We start from the raw sequence: 18,524 nt of genomic DNA, 5'->3' as shown, positions 1-18,524 counted from the left end.
CTTTTCTACTTTCACAGAAAGGTGAGGAACTTTAGGCGCTATTTTAAGATTTACAAAGTGGAAGCCTTAGTTCAGAGGGGAAACCTGGCTACTCCATACATGGTTTTAATTGTGCCAGTATAACGTGTGAATCCTGCTCTCTTCCAATTAACACAATGGCTTTGGTACTGTGAGAGCCAGAGGTTGGGAGTTCAATTCTCTATTGTCCCTCCTGTGAGTAGAGCCAGTCTGTGTAGCCTCCGGCAAGTTGCACAATCTCAAGACACTCCCAGAAGAAGGGAATGGTAAATCACGTCTCTGCTTAGAAAACCCTGAAAAAGGGTCACCATAAGTGAGAACTGACTTGATAGCACATTATTATGCTAAGATTCAACATACGAAATTTATATGATTATCCTGTGTGTCTGTCATCTTACTTTTCTTTTAAGCATTTACATCAGCAATTCTAAAATATGGCTTCCAAGATTCAAAATGTCTAAGGAATGGCTGGGTCAGATCAGAGTGGTACCATTAAGATGGCCAACTGAAGCAACCAGAATGTTGTAATAGTTGATTTATTTACAACTCATTGGTCCTACCTGAGACAGGAGAATCTTGTTGTCTGTGGCTTACTATATTCTGAGTTCCCGCTTCTAGCTGTTTGGAATCTCCGATTACCTCTTTCTGCTGTGCAGCAGTTGCTGACGTTCCCATAGGTTTTTCTCTGCCAACTGAAATTTAATTACAAAAAAGATTATAGGTCTTCACTTTCTTATTTCCCTAGAAATCTTACATACACTTCACCAAACTTTCTGTTTTTTCACCTAGATATTCTCTTCTTTTTCTAATGAATGGTATAGCTATATTACTTGAATATCCACTTAGAAACTCATTGCTCCTTAACATCTCCCCAACACAAAAAGGATTAGTAATAAATTCCTATCTTTATTTGGAAAATCAAAATTATTATTATATATACATCGAGGGTATTATCCTTCTGGAATTTTTCTTTATCTTATCACTAATTTCTTGTATGTTCTTCATTTTTTAAAACAGAAACATTGTCTGAATTCTATATCGACCAAAACTAAATGTGTGCACAGTTCACTTAGCAATGTATTCTGTTGACACTCTGACTAACAGGAAAGTGGCCTTTAATGAAGAAGCAATATTACTACCATATTGTTGTTCAAAAAACCTTCAGTTAATGGAAGTGAGATATTGTGCTTCTTTATCTATGATTCAAAATGCTAGGAAATGCCCCGATATTACTTCACAATATCATGCCTACATTGCCAGCAGGAAAAAGGATGCCAAGCTTTACAGAGCAACGAGCAGTCTGCCTGTTGACCTATGGCAGCAGTCAAGATGGTCTACAGCAGTAGTCCCCAACCTTGGGTCTCCAGATGTTCTTGGACTACAACTCCCAGAAGCTTTCACCACCACCTCTGCTGGCCAGGATTTCTGGGAGTTGAAGTCCAAGAACATCTGGAGGCCCAAGGTTGGGGACCACTGGTCTACAAGATATCCTATTGTGTGCTCACTGCCATTCACACTTGTCAAAAAACAGCTGCGACAATCACTGGAAAAGTGGTTAACTGATGAAGAAAGGGATCAGCTTCTGGGATGTTCCCTTGCTTGATGTCACTTTGTGAATGGCAGTAGTCTTTTTGAAGACTTGTGTCAGGGGCCTGGTCTCAGAAATCCTGAAAGAATGTTTACTAAAAGCATTCAGGGCTGGGACAAACACAACACTGTGCTTTTGTAATGCAGAAATGCTTTGCAATTAGCATTACAAAATGTATGCTAATTCCCTTGAGATACAAGGAGAAATGTCCCTTTCTAGAAGATTGTCACTTCATTACTTTCTTTAAAACAAGACTGGAGGTTTTTTTGTCTATCACAAAAAAAAAATCTATCTTTTAACTGTTTCTGTGACCTTTCATTGCCCCCCCCCAAATCTTCTTTCCAGGTTCACGAGGTTGCAACAATATATCTACTTTGCAAAGCTCTTGCTGTTTATACACATGCTCAGATGTTTCAAAAATGCCTTTTGAAATGTCTTTTTTCAGGACCAATATTTCAGTCCCTATGGCCTGGATTCTTTCCAAATTAAAAAAAGTAAGTATGACAAACCATTGTCTTCCATGATAAGCAAGACAGGCCTTTTCAATTTATATGAGCTATTTTAAATCTGGGTTGTTTATGATCAGTTGTTTTTGCATGGGGGAATTTTAAAACAATTTTAGTTTTTAAAAAATCTTAATTTGAGAATCCTTTGCCCGAATATCCACAAACGTAGCATAGAGCAAGATCCAAATGTCTGCTACATCTGCACAGTGTTTGTTTAGACAATTGAAACTAATAACTAGTGTATAAGAAAGTCAGAGTATTTTCAGCTTTGAAATTGCTTTTTTCAGATTCACTATTATAGCCCCTGGAGCCTGGATTCCTTCCAAATAAAAGAAGTGGCTGAGCATAATCATTCTCTTTCAAAATAAGGATGTTTGGTCTTTTCAATGTATTTGTTCTGTTTTAAATCTGCAGACTGGCAGCGTCTGCATAGGAGGGGGGGCAGTTTTACATTTAAAAAATCGTAACTCGAAAACCCTTTGCCCTTAAACTGAGCACAGATCAAGATCACATTTTCAGCTACATCTGCTGCATCTGATACAGTTTCAAACTTATAGTTTTTTGTTTCAGCTGCCATAATTTTTAGAATTACCTTGTAGAATATTAATTTGCTCTTCAGCAAAATAACATGCTTAATAATAATAATAATAATAATAATAATAATAATAATAATAATAATAATAATAATAATAATAATAATAATAATAATAATACTATAGTACTATTCACATAGTACTATAAGCAGTTGCAGATCTCAGAATCACACCATCAGAGCTACAAAAGCAGCAATATTAGTAACAGAATACATACTGCACTGACATTTAACAGGAACTTAGGTTTTTGGTTAAAATCTCTATCTGTTATATAATACCAGTTAATGTTTTTATAATTTTGACTGTGCCTAGTGTTTTTCAAGCACTGTCATCATCATCATCCCCTCCATGGGCACATTAGAAGAATTGGATTCGAAAACATGGAAACTAATGAACTACATACAAAAAGTGATGTGGATACTTTATATTTACCACAAATAATTGGAGGCCATGGAGGTACAGCAGGTAGGAGAGGAGGAAAATACAGCAGGTAGTAGAGGAGGAAAAAAAGAAGCCTAAATGATTATATCAGTACAAGCAGAGAAAAATTACTTGAGGCTGTGAAAATGGAGAATATTTTGAAAACAGCTGAAACAAAGGTTCAATATAAGAAACAATTTAAAAATAAATCAAACAGCTGGAAAAATAAACCACTACATGGACAACACCTGAGAAATATAGATGGAAAGCATGATCATAATTCAACATGGGCATGGCAAAAATTGGGATCCCTTAAGAAAGAAACCAAAGGCTTGATTTTTGCTGCACCAGAACAAGCACTCCAAACCAATGTGATGAAAGCTAAGATCCAAGGAATTAGTGCTAACAGCAAATGACAACTCTGCCAAGTAAAAGATGAAACTATATCACACCTCATCTGCGAATGTCCAAAGATTGCACAAATAGATTACAAAATTAAATATGATAGAATGGCAAAATTATGCACTGGTCATTTTGCAAAAAACATAACTTGCCGGCCTCCAAAAACCCATGGGAACATCAGATAGAGAAGGTGTCAGAAAATAAGGAAGTCAAAATCCTGTGGGATTTCTGGATCCAAACCGATTGACACCTTGAACAAACCCCCCCCCCCGACATAGTAGTAATAGAGTAAAGAAATGTCTGGATCATTCACATTGCAATTCTGGGGGGTGCCAGAGTTTGGGTGGGAACAGAAAAAATTAAAAAAAATTAAGATCCCTGGACAACTGAAACATCTTGCTTGTGGAGGAAACACACTTCAGTGGTCCCTGTACTCATTGAGGCTTTGGGAACAATATCAAGAAATTTCACACAGTACTATAAGCAGTTACAGATCTCAGAAATAACACAATTAGAGCCACAAAAAACGGCAATATTAGGAACAGCATTGGACATTTAATAATTTAAAAATGAATCACAATATTTCTTAAAAATCGCTGATTCATTAAATATTCATCCTTTCATATTTGTCAGTTCCAGAGACACTGGTGAATACAAAGGGATGAATATTCCCCATGTTTATTCATCCCCCATAGGAAGAGAGGGAAAGCTAGCCTTCCCTCTCTTCCTATGGCCTTCCCACTCTCCATATGGCCTGCCAATCAGCTGATCGGCAGACCACTAGGCAGCCAACCAGCCCCACAGCTACCCACCCCCATTGCCTATCTCTCGGGCCCTTCCTCTCCTTATCTTAGCCGCTGCCACCATCTGCTACTGCCTGGTGCCACAGTCATCCATTGCTGCCCACTGCGGTGGCCTCCGCAGCCACAGCCTGCAGTAAGGGACACTGGCTGCCCTTTGCAAAGGTAGTGTCTGTGGCTTCATTTAGAGTAGGGAAGCTGCAGCAGCCGTCTTTGCAAAGGGCAGCCTGGATTCCCTTAGCCTGCCTTAAGGCAGTGGTGACAGCAGGGTGGCCGTGGGGGGTGGTGGCAGCAGGCAGCACAGCACGGTAGAACGGGGGCAGCAGTGTGGCAGTAGGTGTGGTGGGGCAGCAGTGGGGCAGCAGTGGTGGTGACCACCAAGGTAGGGAGGCAAGGTAGGGGCAGGGGGACAGGCTGTAGGGGTGGGGGAGTTAGCTTAAAAAAATAAATTCATGCTTTGTTGGTTCATGGGCAGAGGTTCGTGCTTCATGATTCATCAACTTTAACGGATCACAAAGCAAGACGATTAACCAAAATGGTGATTCATCCCCATCTCTAAACAGCATACATACTGCACTGATATTTAACAGATACTTAGGTTTTTTGTTAAAACTTGTATCTGTTATATAACACCAATGTTTTTATTGTTTTGATTGACTGTGCCTGGTGTTTTAAAATCATCATCATCATCTACATTTTATAGGTCATATAGCAGAAATACTTTTCTCCATTAGAAAATAATAGCCCAGATTCTCCCACACAGCTATTCCAAGAGAAAGTTTGCTTTTTCCTGATATTTGGGCAGTTTAATTGATTCACTTCAGTTGTTACATGTAGAGCTTGTTACTTTCGCGATTTAGGTGATATTTTTAGAAATATATTTATATTTATTTGTATTGTTTTAATGAATATATTATCATATATTGCATTTTAAGTTTTTAGTTTTCATAAATTGCTTCAGTATACTCTTTGGATATAGAAGAAACATGCAGAAACACAATTTAAGTAAGATCACTACCACATTGTTCATAAACAAGCCTTGTATGAATGCCTTAAATGCCATACTATCTATCCTTAGTTTTTACCACTCATTTTTAAAATAGTGAATTACACAAATATGCTTTAAGTAAAATACTACTTGCTATGATAAATTACTAAAGATATCATTACACTAATACATACATTTGACAACTTGTGGGTAAAACAAAATGTTGCTTTCTCCAGTATGAACGACTGGTTTTGTCTGACCGTTAGGGAGAAGGCCAACATATATTCCTCTGTTCTGTAAAGATTCCAGACTTACAGAGCCACTTTCTAAGTTATTTTCCACTATGAAGTGACAGTCCACATCTCCTGTGCCCTGTGAGTAAGCAAACATAAACACAGCTCAACGTGTCACACTTATGGAAAACATTATATTCAGTTTTTAAAAGAAAATATTGAATATAAGATGTTTGTTCATGTACTCTTTATGTCTCAGTAAAAAAAATGGAGTTCAATATGAAGTAGTAATTTCTATGTTTCTAAGGCTTATCGTGGACTCTTGAGCTAGCTGGATGTGCATTTGCATGGACTACAACTGGCTTCAACCTTAGCTGATTTTCAGAGTTTTGAAAAAGAGTAAGAATATTACAAGGTGCTCAGTTTCTTCCCTGCAAATATCTAGTTATTGATCTGATTTGTTTTCTACAAAGTCCCCAGAGATCTGCCTGAAGATGGTTAGGCATCCTTTAGTCTCGAGAGACTGTATCATGCTCTGCATGGAGGACTTGGAACAGCGCCTAGTGTGGCTGAGAAGGCCAATTCGAGAGTGACAATCCCTTCCACATTAAGGACAAATACAATCTGTACCCTGTCTAGCTCCCTGATTTTGCTGCTTTCAGGACTGCCTCTTTGCTCGGCCTACTGGACAAGTGTCTCTTCAAATTGGGAGAGGCCGTGATGCACCGCCTGCCTCCAGGCAGAACGCTCAGATGTCAGGGTTTCCCATCTGTTGAGATCCATTTCCAAGGCCTTCAGATCCTGTTTGCAGATGTCCTCGTATTGCAGCTGTGGTCTCCCTCTGGGGCAATGTCCCTGCACAAATTCTCCATATAGGAGATCTTTTGGAATCCGACCATCAGCCATTCTCATGACATGCCCAAGCGAATGTAGATGTAGCTGTTTCAATAATGTATACATGCTAAAAATTCCAGCTCCATCTTAGGACTACTCTATTTGGGACTTTGTCCTGCCACGTTATACTAAAAATCTGTTGGAGACAACACATATGGAATGTGTTCAGCTTTCTCTCCTGCCGTGCATGAAGGGTCCAGGACTCACTGCAGTACAGGAGTGGGCTCAGGACATAGGTTCTATAGACCTGGGTCTTGGTGTAAGCCTCATGGAAATGCAACTGCTATGATTACCTAACCCCCTGAGCACCCAGCTGAAGAAATGTTAAATAGGAGGCCATAGCATGGAAAGACTGACAAAGCCAAGCTACAGATGAGGTGGAAACATGATCAGAGGGGGAAGGAAAGGTAAATGGAGTGAACTTAAAATCTTGCTGTGGGAGAGAAAAGCTGAGCACAACGCTAAGTCTACCCTTGGATGAGTAAGACTTGTAGAGGCTTCAGTAGTATGCATTTTCTGGTAACTGAGGAGGAGGCTTCTTACAAGTATATCAAATGTTCTGAATCCATGGATGTGTGAATCATGTTAGATGAGTCAGAGAAGTTCTGATACATTTAGCAGTACAGTATAGGAAAATTTAACCTGATTTACAGTGAAATGTCCCAGTTTTCTTTTCCTAAGATTTTGTGAAAACTATAAGCATGGGGGGGGGGGGAGAGAAAGCTTACTAATTTAGCAAAAATATGTTGGCACCATTTTGAGGTAGATTTTATTTGATTTATTTAAGATATTTTACCCCCATCTTTCTCCTTAAAAAGGACGTGAGTTGGCGTACATAATTAAAAGCACAAGGTTTTTGCCTGCTTCTGGAAGAACAGTAAAGATAGGACCAGCCTGGCTTCCCATGGGAAGAAGTTCCAGAGTCTAGGAGCAGTGACAGAGAAGGCCCATAAACACATCCATTGGACATTTTAAAAAAGCAATTGTGGATGTATTAAAGCCTTTACTTGTAAAAGTTTTACAGACTTGTAAACATATTTGGTTCTATACATTCCATTTTTGAATGAAACTACTGCCAAGGCTGTCCAGAGTTTTGGGGTTTGGTGTCACCAGAATGTAGATACTCAGTCTCTCCTTGCCATCTAAATCCAAGGAGGCTGTTTCAGCTCTAGATCAGTGTCTGATGTCAGTAATAGACTGGATGAGGGTGAATAAACTGAAACTTAATCCAGACAATACAGAGGTGCTCCAGGTCAGTCAAAAGGGAATAATGATACAGCCTGTGCTGGATGAAGTTGCACTCCCTCTGAAAACACAGGTGCATAACTTGAAGGTGCTCCTGGATTTGTCTCTGGGTCTAGATGTCCAGGTTTTGGTGGAAGCCAGGAATGCCTTTGCACAGTTAGTGTACCAGCTGCACCCATTCCTGGAAAGCTCTGCTCTGGCCACAGTGACACATGCCTTAATTACATCCCAGGTGGATTGCACCAATGCACTCTATGTGGGGTTGCCAATGGAAAGTGTCCAGAAGTTTCAGCAGGTCCAAAATAAAGTAGCCAGATTGCTTCAGATGTGATCTCTGGATACAGGGAACACATAACCCCCTTGGCACAGCAGCTCCACTGCCTGCCAATTTGTTTCCAAACTGAATTCAAGGTGTTGGTTCTAACCTACTGTCTAAAGCCGTACATGGCTTGGGCCCAAGCTATCTCAAGGACCACATCTCCCTTTATGAGCCTGCTTTAAGTGTTAAGATCATCAGGAGAAGCCTTTCTCTCAGTCCTGTCACCTTCACAGGCTCATTTTGTGGGTACATAGAAGGGGAGCCTCCTCTATTGCTTTTCCTAGACTTTGGAACTCTCTCCCACAGCAGGCTAGCCTAACCACATCTTTGCTGTCTTTCCACAAGCAGGTGAATATTTTCTCTTCAGTCAAGTTTTCCCTCAGTGACTGGCTGCCTAAGTAGGTTTTTTTAAAATAAAATACAGTGGTACCCCGCATAGCGAGGTTAATCCATTCCGGATTAACTTCGCTATGGGGAAACATCGCTAAACGGAACAGAAAAGCCCATTGGAACGCATTAAACTTCATTTAATGCATTCCAAATGGGCCAAAAACTCACCGTTCTGCGATGTTCCCCCATGTTCCGGTGGCCATTTTGGGTGTTTCGGTGGCCATTTTGGGTGTTCTGGTGGCCATTTTGGGTGTTCCAGCAGCGATTTTGGGTGTTCTGGTGGCCATTTTGGGTGTTCCAGCGGCCATTTTGGAACTGCCGAACAGCTGTTTCCCCATCGCAATGCGATAAAACATCAGTATGCGATCGCATTAGCGATCGCAAAATCCGCATCGCTATGCGGATTCATTGTTAAATGGTGTGCTCGTTATGTGAGGCACCACTGTATTATAAACTACAACATAAAATACATAAACCAAAATACAAATCAATTGTGTTCCCCACCACCCTAGTCGGGACCTCTTGCAGTAGTCTCCTTCTTCCATTGTCTTTATTCTTCTTCCTTTATTGTCATCATCTCCAGAGCTGCATTGATTCCTGATTTGGAACTTTCCCTTTCCCTTTTGTTAGCACATATTCAATAAATCTGTCCCATATATCATAAAAATATTTGTAATCTCTCCTTTCTTGACCTTTAAATTACAAGTTAATTTCTCATTTATAGTAATATTCCACATTTTATTATACCATTCTTCCATTTGAAATTCAACTTTTGATTTCCAATTCCTGGCTCTTATTAATCTGGCTGCTTTTAATAAATTGGTAATCAACTCTCTGAGTGAGGTTTTTTAATGGGTTGTTGTATCTTACTGCTTTGAATGTGTTTTGGTGTTGCCTTTTTTTTGTATGGCATTTATTTTATCCTTTTTAATATGTGTATACTCACTATTGGTAGCTTTGATATTGTCTTTTAAAGATGCAAGTTGCCTTGGGTCCTTTGAAGAAGAAAGGCTGGGTAAAATATTTTATATAGATAGACAGGTGGATAGATAAAATCAATTGGTACAATACATTTCCTGTAAATACCGTGGTGGGGGCAGGGGAAGAGACATGAAGTTCCTGAAGCTCTCTGGCTTCTAAATGTGTAAAAATGAATGTACATTAAAATGCTACAGATTCTATGGCTTATAGTCCAAAGCAAGTGCCGACCACCAGACTGGGGAGGACAGTTACAGAGTGATGCTAACAGAATCTGGCTGTCCAACCAGGTTCAACACACAAAGAGGCAAATAATTAGTAAAGCCTGGAATGAATTTCTTTCAGAACAGGTATATGTAAATCAGTATACAACATGCTGTACATTTTGAAACAGAACATTTCCAACAGGATTTGATGCAGCCGCCATAGTAAGTACCTTCTTATTGGTTTCCCAGGATCATTATTTATATAAGTCTATTTGTTCTGCTCTTAGTCTATCTTTGTTCTGAAGAAGTTATTATTAAGAATCTGAGAGCATTGCCATCTTATTAATAACATCATACTGTTTTATAAGAGACATTTTAATTTATCATTTGACATTTTTATTACTGCAAATCTACTGATCCTTATAAGATACAATATTCTGGGCATTCTATAGCTAACATTCCTTAATCAGTAATTGGCATTGACCTTAAAACCAGATTCAAAATTATTATGAAAAAGGAGCATTATTAATATCATCTTGAGATTGCCAGTCATAAGATAGGTACATCATATTATGCAACAGACATTAGAACATGTATCTGTAAACCTACAACTTAAATATGGATGGCCAATGTCTTGTACCCTCAACATCTAGCCAGATTCTTTCATGCTTACACAATTGAACAGCACTTTCTTCTTATGGCATATTATTTCCACGTTTGCAGAAAAACTGTGAAAATGAACTGCTTACATTTCCATCACACTGGCCACTCTTGATCCTCAGATACATTCTAGGGTGTCTGGCACTCTCAAACATGCACACCCGAGAGCTGATTTTATGTATTCTCCAGTAAGAATCCTCAGATTGATTTCCTGCTCCACTGCAGCTCCCATCAGACCTCAGGCAAAGAGACTGGCAGTAGCTAGTCGTGAGCAATATTATGGCACTGTTATGGAACACTCCCTAAAAATCAATGAAGAGAATCAACTGTAAATAATACTGCCTTTCAGACCTTCCATTTTTCAACAGATATCTTTTTCAGAGCAGTGTAGTAACTATTCAGTTCTTGTTACCTACAAAAAAAGTCAGTAAACAGAAACATACATTTATTTATTTATTTATTTATTTATTTATTTATTTATTTATTTATTTATTTATTTATTTATTTATTTATATGTGACATTACACGTACAGTACTTATCTAGAAGCATGACTGAAGTGAATATGAGATAATCTGAATTCAGCCACATGAGTTCCTGTTTTCTAATTTTATACATGGATAGATAATGTACTGTTAGATAAAAGTCTTTATGATGACACATAGTGGTCTCAAGAACACCACTCAACAATTTTCTGTTATTTCTGGATCTTGTCCATCCTTTGGAAGAAACATGCCTTTTTGAGTATATTTGGAGCAAAGAAACTGCATCGGAAACTACCAAATTCATAGAGACTTTCAGATAGCACTGAACTCAGATCTGGATTAACTGGGCTTAAATCTCAAATTGTTAGAAATATAAAATACTTGTAATTAAATCCTTCTTTTTTGCAATAACTACAGGATAACATATAGCTGCTTTGGGTCCCTTGTTGGGAGAAATGTAGCATATAAATAAAACTAATACAAATAAATAAATAAATAACAACTCCTAACTTGAATGATAATTATAATAAGGGATCATTTCAGACTTTTTACAGTGTAATGTTACTTGTTTTATGGATTCGTGAAGGCTGAGCACAGAGTGCTGTCCTCTGAAGCTGCCAGCCACAGAGACTGGCGAAACATTAGGAAGAACAACCTTCAGAACACGACCAAAGAGCCCGAAAAACCCACAACAACTAACTTGTTTTAGTTACATTTATATTTACAGGAAATCGCTGGTCTCACAATGTAAGTAAGCATTAGGTTATAACATTCTTATTAACTATTTTAGTTACTTTTAAATAATGGGATAGTAGAGCTCCTTAAAAGTGCTAATATTACTTTGGCAAATCACTTTTGGGACCTTGGAGCTTTAATAAATGGAGTAATCTTTTGGTCTCTGAATTTAGCCATGGATTTAGTACATGACTTTGAACAATTCAGTTCTCAGCCTCAGTTTCCTACCTGTAAAGGGAAATGATGATTATAGTGATCTTCCTGACAGGTCCAATGAGACAGATATTTTCTTAGAAGAGGGGTTTTTGAAAAAGCTGTCTAAAGACCAAGAAAATAAACCTCTGAAAGCTGGGGGGGCATGTGTGAAGGGGGGAAATAGAGCCATCATGCCCACAAAAGCATGCTTTCGGCCACAGATGGCAACATTTTATGTTCTTCACAATGGATAAACAGCAACAACTGCACTATGCCTTCAAAATGCTTCAACTACACTATCTCTTCAAAATGACAAATGGTATCTTCCAGAAGCTTTTTCATAAAGTTTTAAGTAATTATTATATAATCATTCCATGCCTAACTTGGGTTCAAAAAAGGATCTTTTGAGAAATCAGAAATAACCAGTTGGTCACTTCTTCTTATGAAGTTAGGATACTTTTCTGTCATAAAACAGGGCCTGGGAAAGGCAAAATATTACGAAAATTGTGATTTCTGCTCTCTTGGAGACTTCCAGGATTATAATTCTGGGTGCAAAGTTTGGGGTTGTTGAAGTAGGGTATAGCGTTCTATGGTCCATGGGGGGGGTTGCCCCTCAACTGTAAATGTCCGTCTACCTCTGCTTTAAGTACACTGGTATTACTGTTGATGGACGGTGACAGTGGCTTGCATCTCATGACATTCCATTGCAGAGGGAAGCTCTGAAAGAGGTTTAGCAGGACTTCTTTGCTCATAGCTCTAGTCATTATGCTGCACTGTGTACTATGTTAAAACTGGAAGATCTGGTACATGGACCAGAAGTAAGTGGGTTGTGGAAATTATGAGAACAGATTGTATTTGCACAGCAAAGTGAAGCTCGTGCTGCACCTCACAAATGACAGCTTTGAAAGAAGGAACATATTTTATTTTTATTTAGGAAAAATTGGACTGGGGGTAGGGGAACGGCACAATGATTAAAGCAACACTGTGTATCAGCCATGATAGTCTTGAAGTACTAGAACACACCCTCATCTGCTTTAAGTGTGTCTTTAACAAAATAATGCAGGAACATGAGGAACAACAAAGATGTTGTTCTGTGGGTTTGGTTTGTTTGTTTGTTTTGTTTTGTATGTGGGTTTTTTTTTCTTTTCTTTTCTTATTAAAATTTTGAAAACTGTTTCATGGGTATTAAATCCCAGACACAGTCTTCAGCTCCATCTAGTGGGTGCAGATATCTCATCTTCTGAAACCTCTTCAAGAATTGCAAGGGCTTAAATCACTGGTTCTTAACCTTGGGTTACTCAGGAGTTTTGGACTGCAACTCCCAGAAGCCTTCACCACCAGCTGTGCTGGCTGGGGTTTCTGGGAGTTGCAGTTCAAAAGCATCCGAGTAACAAAGGTTAAGAACCACTGGCTTAAATTATGGCACAGCTGGATGGAAGGTTGGGAGTTCAATTCCTCACCGTAGAACTTGGGAAGAGAGCCAGACTGTGTAGCCTTGGGCAAGTAATACCATCCCAGCACACCCTCAGGAGACAGGACTGGTAAACTACTTCAGACTCCTTTATATCTAGAAAACCATGGCAAGGGTTACCATAACTCAATAGTGATTTTAGTGCAATTAATTACTACTACTACTTGTTGTTGTTGTTGTTGTTGTTAGCCACAGCACACACACACCCCAATTTCTCTCTCCTTACGTCTTACCTTAACATGGACAACAAACTCCTTTGTTAGTTTTGCATAGCCTGTGGTATCATCAGCAACCGTGCCCCGGAAATTAAAAGCCACAATTTGGCCTGCATTCTGGGCTGACTCTAGAATTACACAGCGATTTGGCTGAACATGAACTTGCAGTTCACAATGGATATCACCATAGTCCTAATAAGGGCAAGATAGGATTAATTGGCCGTTCGACCTATTAATCATGCTGAAAACAAAGTTGTCAAAGCATGAGCACAAAGAGCTGGAACTTTTGCTCAGAGTTCTGCAATGTCAGCAGCATATTATCATCAACACAGTATAGCATAGGTTCATCAACACGGGAAATCTATCTGCAAATATATGAAAAAATTCTTTCCTTTATGGTGTCACATCAGTGTTCTAAAGCTATACTAGCCAGATCTAATACTGTTTGTAAATACTAAGGTAGTGCTGTTTACTGTTAACAATAATGCATAACATAAGCATAAGCAGGAATATTCATAATAACGAAAAAAACAATTAAACAAACTCATGAAGGGGAAGTGGTCCCCCAGCTCTGATCAAAAGTCATCTATGTAAAATATTAATCTGATCCCAATCTCTCCTTCTCTTGAATGTGCTTTGTAAGACTTCTGCAAACTTTTGATAGTATAATAACTCATGAGTAGTAGAGATTGTGGTGGTGGCAAAGGAAGAACATTGTTTATTAGTAAACATTTGGCATTTTGTCTATTTGCTCCTCCATGGCAGAAGCTAGCCAGTCTTGGTTCTCTTTTTGTTTTTGAGGAGCGGTCAAACATGGAATGACATCATCACCAATATGGCTACCTGCATATTCCCCTGCATAGAAGTGAACTTTATGGATTTCTATAGCCAAATCTATGTATGGTACTCTCTTTTGTTTTCTCCTGTCCTACAGCCTTTCTGAAACAATAAACACGAGCTTTTCATTTTACCATTTAGCATAATTTCTCTTGTTTGATCATTGCAACCTGATAGCACTAGCCTACTGTAGTCTTCTAGCATAAATTATCAGGTTAAAAAAAAGAAATAAAGAAACAAATAAAAGAAGAAAAAGAAATGTTGTGGAACGTTAAAAGCTAACTGCTATATTTGTTGTGAGCTTTTGTGGAGTGCTTCCTCAAACCTTATTATTATTAATTGGTCTGAGAAATTGGATTTGTCTACGAAAGATCACATTAAAACGTTTTATGACGAAAACACATTCCTAATATTAATTAGAATGATATCAACATAACATGCTAGATCAGACCAAAGGTCCATCTAGTCCATCATTCTGTTCTGTTGAGGACCAACCAGATGCCTATGGGACATCCATGGGCATAAGATGAGGGCACCCCTATTTACTTCTTGATTATTCATTGCATAGTTGCATCATTCAATTTGCAGGGACAAATCCTATAGGCTTTTCATCGGTGGTATCTATGAACTATCACTAGGAAGATAGTGGCAGTATTTGGGTTATCTCCTTCCCAAACAAGCTTTGTGATATTTTGAAGCTTTAGACAAAAACAGCTTCAAAAGTTGGAAAAAAATATGCATAAGATTAATCACATATTTCTAGTGGAAATATGATTTCATCATTCATTATGTTGCATTTGTAATACAAATCTAAATGTCCAAAAGATGAAGAACATATTGAAAGACTTTCGTACCATTCCAATGACAGTGCCATGAGCAACAGCAAGCGCAAGATGTGGCATTGTGTGACTTTTTAGAATATATGTTTTTCCCTTCTTCATATTCACATCAAAAAGTCCTAATAGGTTCAAGAGGGGAAAAAACGGATTAGGTCATTCACATTTTTTTTTTGCTATGCTCTTCAACCTGTATTAACTGATTTTGTGACACACCTGCCCCTGCTCACTTGAGATGTGAAGTGTTTAGATATTTTGGTGATGGATCTCACAATATGTAACTATTATATTATTAATATTATTTATCCATAGATTTACTTTGCAGGGGTCATGCTATATAGATTTTCATAGTTGCAAAATACAACTGGATTTTTATTTTTATTTTATTTTATTTAGCTTTTTGACTTAGATTGTCAGCTCTGGTGCAATGGAATTCAAAGGCCATCTTGCCATTTGATGAACAAAGTGAGAGATAAAATCAAAAGCCCAAGCAACTTCTTCATTCTGTGTATCAACATATGGCAAAAAGTGGGCACACTTGCTTCTCCTTTCAAGCATACATTGGCATGTCCAAGAAAGTCAAACTGTATCTTATTCCTTTGAAGAAGCACATCATATTCATACAAGCATGAGCCACATGGAATGTAGCAAAGACAAACATCTGCTCTTCAAAAAAGACAGCATATGGCAATGAGGAGAATCAAAGCTTCAGTTGACCAACTGATTTTTACTTTATTTTTCCATGCACCAGGATACCCTATGTTTCTCCAGAGAATTATGAACATCAGCCACCAGAGGAAACACACAAAAGTTTCCATGATCCTGCAATGAAAAGATGAATTAATTGAGAATCTAATACTCCCACTAATAGACAAAGAAATCAGATGTTCAATTTGGTTTAAATGTTATTGTCACAGATTAAGCTATATTAACTTGCAAAGACCCTTGAGAGTTGGCCATGCATCTTTAACCTTGCAAACAATTCCAGGAAAACAAGTTCAAATGATGATGGAGATGGCTACATTCCAGCTTAATTCCATCTCAATCCTCTAGAATTACGAGGGGGTGCTGAGAACTATTGAGCCTCTCCCAGAAAAAAATTGAGCTAGGAAGCTGTAACTACCACACTATTCTACATATTCCCCCAGGAAGTCAATGCACTTGCGACATCTATCCTGCAGCTTCTTAAGTCCCTGTAAGTAAAATTCTTCTGACTGCTGGTGTAACCATTCATTTGCAGCATTAGTTGCCTCCAGAACACTCCCAAATTGTTGTCTCTTTAGGTGTTTTTGAGTTTGGGGAACAGATAATAGTCAGAAGGAGCCAGGGTGAATAGGGTGGATGGGGCATCACTTGAAAGCCTAAGGATGTCAGTTTTGCCATTGTTTCACCTGCAGTGTGTGATGAGGCATTGTCATGCAACAGGATGACACCTTTGGAGAGCTTTCCTCCACATTTTTCCTTGATGTTTTGCCTCAACTTCATCAATAAAGCACAGTAATATTGTGCATTGATGGTTGAACCCTGTTGGAGGTTGTCCACCGGCAGAACTCCCTTCTTATCCCAAAAAACTGTTGCCATTTGCTTCTTCACTGACCTTTGCACTTGGAACTTTTTTGGCCTGGGGGAACCACTGTGCCTCCATTACTTAGACTGTTCCTTTGTCTCAGGATCATAACAGTAGATCCATGTCTCATCACCAGTTACCAGTTTGCCCCAGGAAATCTGAGTCATTTCTTGCAAAATGTTCCAAAACAGCCACCGATGACTCCACATGTTTCCTCTTTTGTTCGGTTGTCAAAAGTTTGGGGATCCACTTTGCTGCCAGCTTTCTCATTTCCAAGTCGTTGTGGATAATGGCACCAACTCTCTCATGTGATATTCTCAGATATATAGCAATACTTTTGACTGATATCCGGTGGTCTTCCATAATCATGTCATGGATGTAGGCCTCTCACTAGGTTTCTCACTTTGAACACCGAAATGCCAGTTTAAAAATTGACAATCCAACATTTAACTGTTGCATATGAAGAACCACTGTCACCCATAGTTTGTGACATTTCATCATGGATCTGCTTTGCACCTTTCCCTTGGAGAAAGAGGAACTTGATTATGGTCCTATGCTCTTCCACATTGAACTTTTCTGGAGGTGCTGCCATGTTCACTTTGGACCTGAACATGAAAGATAAGTTAAAATCATAGGTAGTTGATTTGGCCAATACACCCTGCAATTTATAGCTTCCTAACTCATTTTTTTCTGGGAAAGGCTCGACCTTTATCAGCACCCCTCATACAGTGCTTCCATAGTACTGTTGGAATTAGTTTAATGTGTCAAGGAAATGCCTCATCTTAGCAGTGTCCTGCATGGAGATCATGATATGGATGGCCCATGAAATTCGTCTCTCTTTGCTAATACTCTCTGAGACTCAGTCCTGGAGGCTGTTTTCAATGCTGAAAGTCAAAACTAGATTATATAAAGTTCCATCATCATTTTGTTTTAATAAGCCATTTCATCCCTTGGCATGCTGTCATGAATTCCCAAGCCTCAACTGTTTTTTTACTGTATCTGCAAGGACATTGCCCTTGCATAAGGTAGAAACAACTGAATCACCTAGATTAAGCTTTGAATACATCCTCAAGCCTAATTATTGACTAAATATTCTACCTACAAAAGATCACTTTTGCTCACATGCCTTAACCCTTCATCCATGCTATACGTTTTTAAAGAGCAGATTCAAAGAAAGTCAATCAAAATTGTACCCTTATCCATAATATGTACCATAGATCCAGATTCCATATGCACAGATTTAGGGATCTGACATATTATTTCTAGCAAACAACACAAAGAGCATTTCTTAACATATTTAGCTCAAATTTAATAGTACGTCACAACTAGAGGAGACTTATTAAACCAATGGAACTTACATAGGTGTTGATTCACCCAAAACTCTACTGGTTCAATTGGTATATTTGAGCCACAACTTACTACTGTATTTTTCCATCTTTAAGATGCCCCCATGTATAAGCCACCCCCCATTTTTGTAACCCAAAATTAAGAAATCTGAGTGGGGCTTAGCAAGTGTATGGGGAAAGGGATCAAAGTGCTGCAGGATTGCTTTGATCCCTGCTTTCTCGCTTCGTGCTAAGCCCCGTGGGGCTTTGCAAAAGGAGGGGGGAAAGAGATCAAAGCAATCCTGCAATTGCATGATCTTTTTGATCACTTTCCCTCTTATACAGCCATGGGATTGCTTTGATTCTTTCCCCCCTCCTTTTGTAAAGCCCCATGGGACTTAGCAAGCAGAAGGGAAAACAGGGATCAAAGTGATTCTACAGTGCTTTGATTCCTGCTTTCCTTTTGCTAAAGATTAGCAAGTACAGGGGAAAGGAGGGATCAAAGCCCTGCAGGAACAATTTGATCCTTGTTTTCCCCTCCACTTGTTTTTGTACTCTCCTCAGCTTACTTCTGTGTATAAGACGACCCTCAATTTTTAGTCTAAAAATTTTAGACAAAA

The 18,524-nt window shown here is 38.7% G+C and overlaps 2 protein-coding genes across 7 annotated transcripts in view; both read right to left on the bottom strand.

Annotated features, from left to right (window-relative positions):
- RP1 (RP1 axonemal microtubule associated) overlaps window positions 1-18,524 on the bottom strand; it is a 276,632-nt gene that overhangs the window by 173,228 nt on the left and 84,880 nt on the right. For all 5 annotated transcript variants that reach the window (XM_072998928.2, XM_072998925.2, XM_078393749.1 and 2 more), the window contains 5 exons: window positions 15,031-15,134; window positions 13,358-13,531; window positions 10,330-10,542; window positions 5,510-5,687; window positions 579-710 (listed from right to left, as the gene is read on the bottom strand). In XM_072998928.2, coding sequence (XP_072855029.2) covers window positions 579-710; window positions 5,510-5,687; window positions 10,330-10,542; window positions 13,358-13,531; window positions 15,031-15,134 — 801 coding nt within the window. The remainder of the gene's footprint in view (window positions 1-578; window positions 711-5,509; window positions 5,688-10,329; window positions 10,543-13,357; window positions 13,532-15,030; window positions 15,135-18,524) is intronic.
- The window catches only part of LOC144589330 (uncharacterized), a 146,300-nt gene that overhangs the window by 63,094 nt on the left and 64,682 nt on the right, over window positions 1-18,524 (bottom strand). The gene's annotated exons all lie outside the window — the stretch shown is intronic.

This window comes from Pogona vitticeps, chromosome 4, assembly GCF_051106095.1.
Source record: "Pogona vitticeps strain Pit_001003342236 chromosome 4, PviZW2.1, whole genome shotgun sequence".
Taxonomy (NCBI): domain Eukaryota; kingdom Metazoa; phylum Chordata; class Lepidosauria; order Squamata; family Agamidae; genus Pogona; species Pogona vitticeps.
The sequence above is the reverse complement of the archived record's forward strand: the minus strand, read 5'-3'. Positions and strand labels throughout refer to the sequence as shown.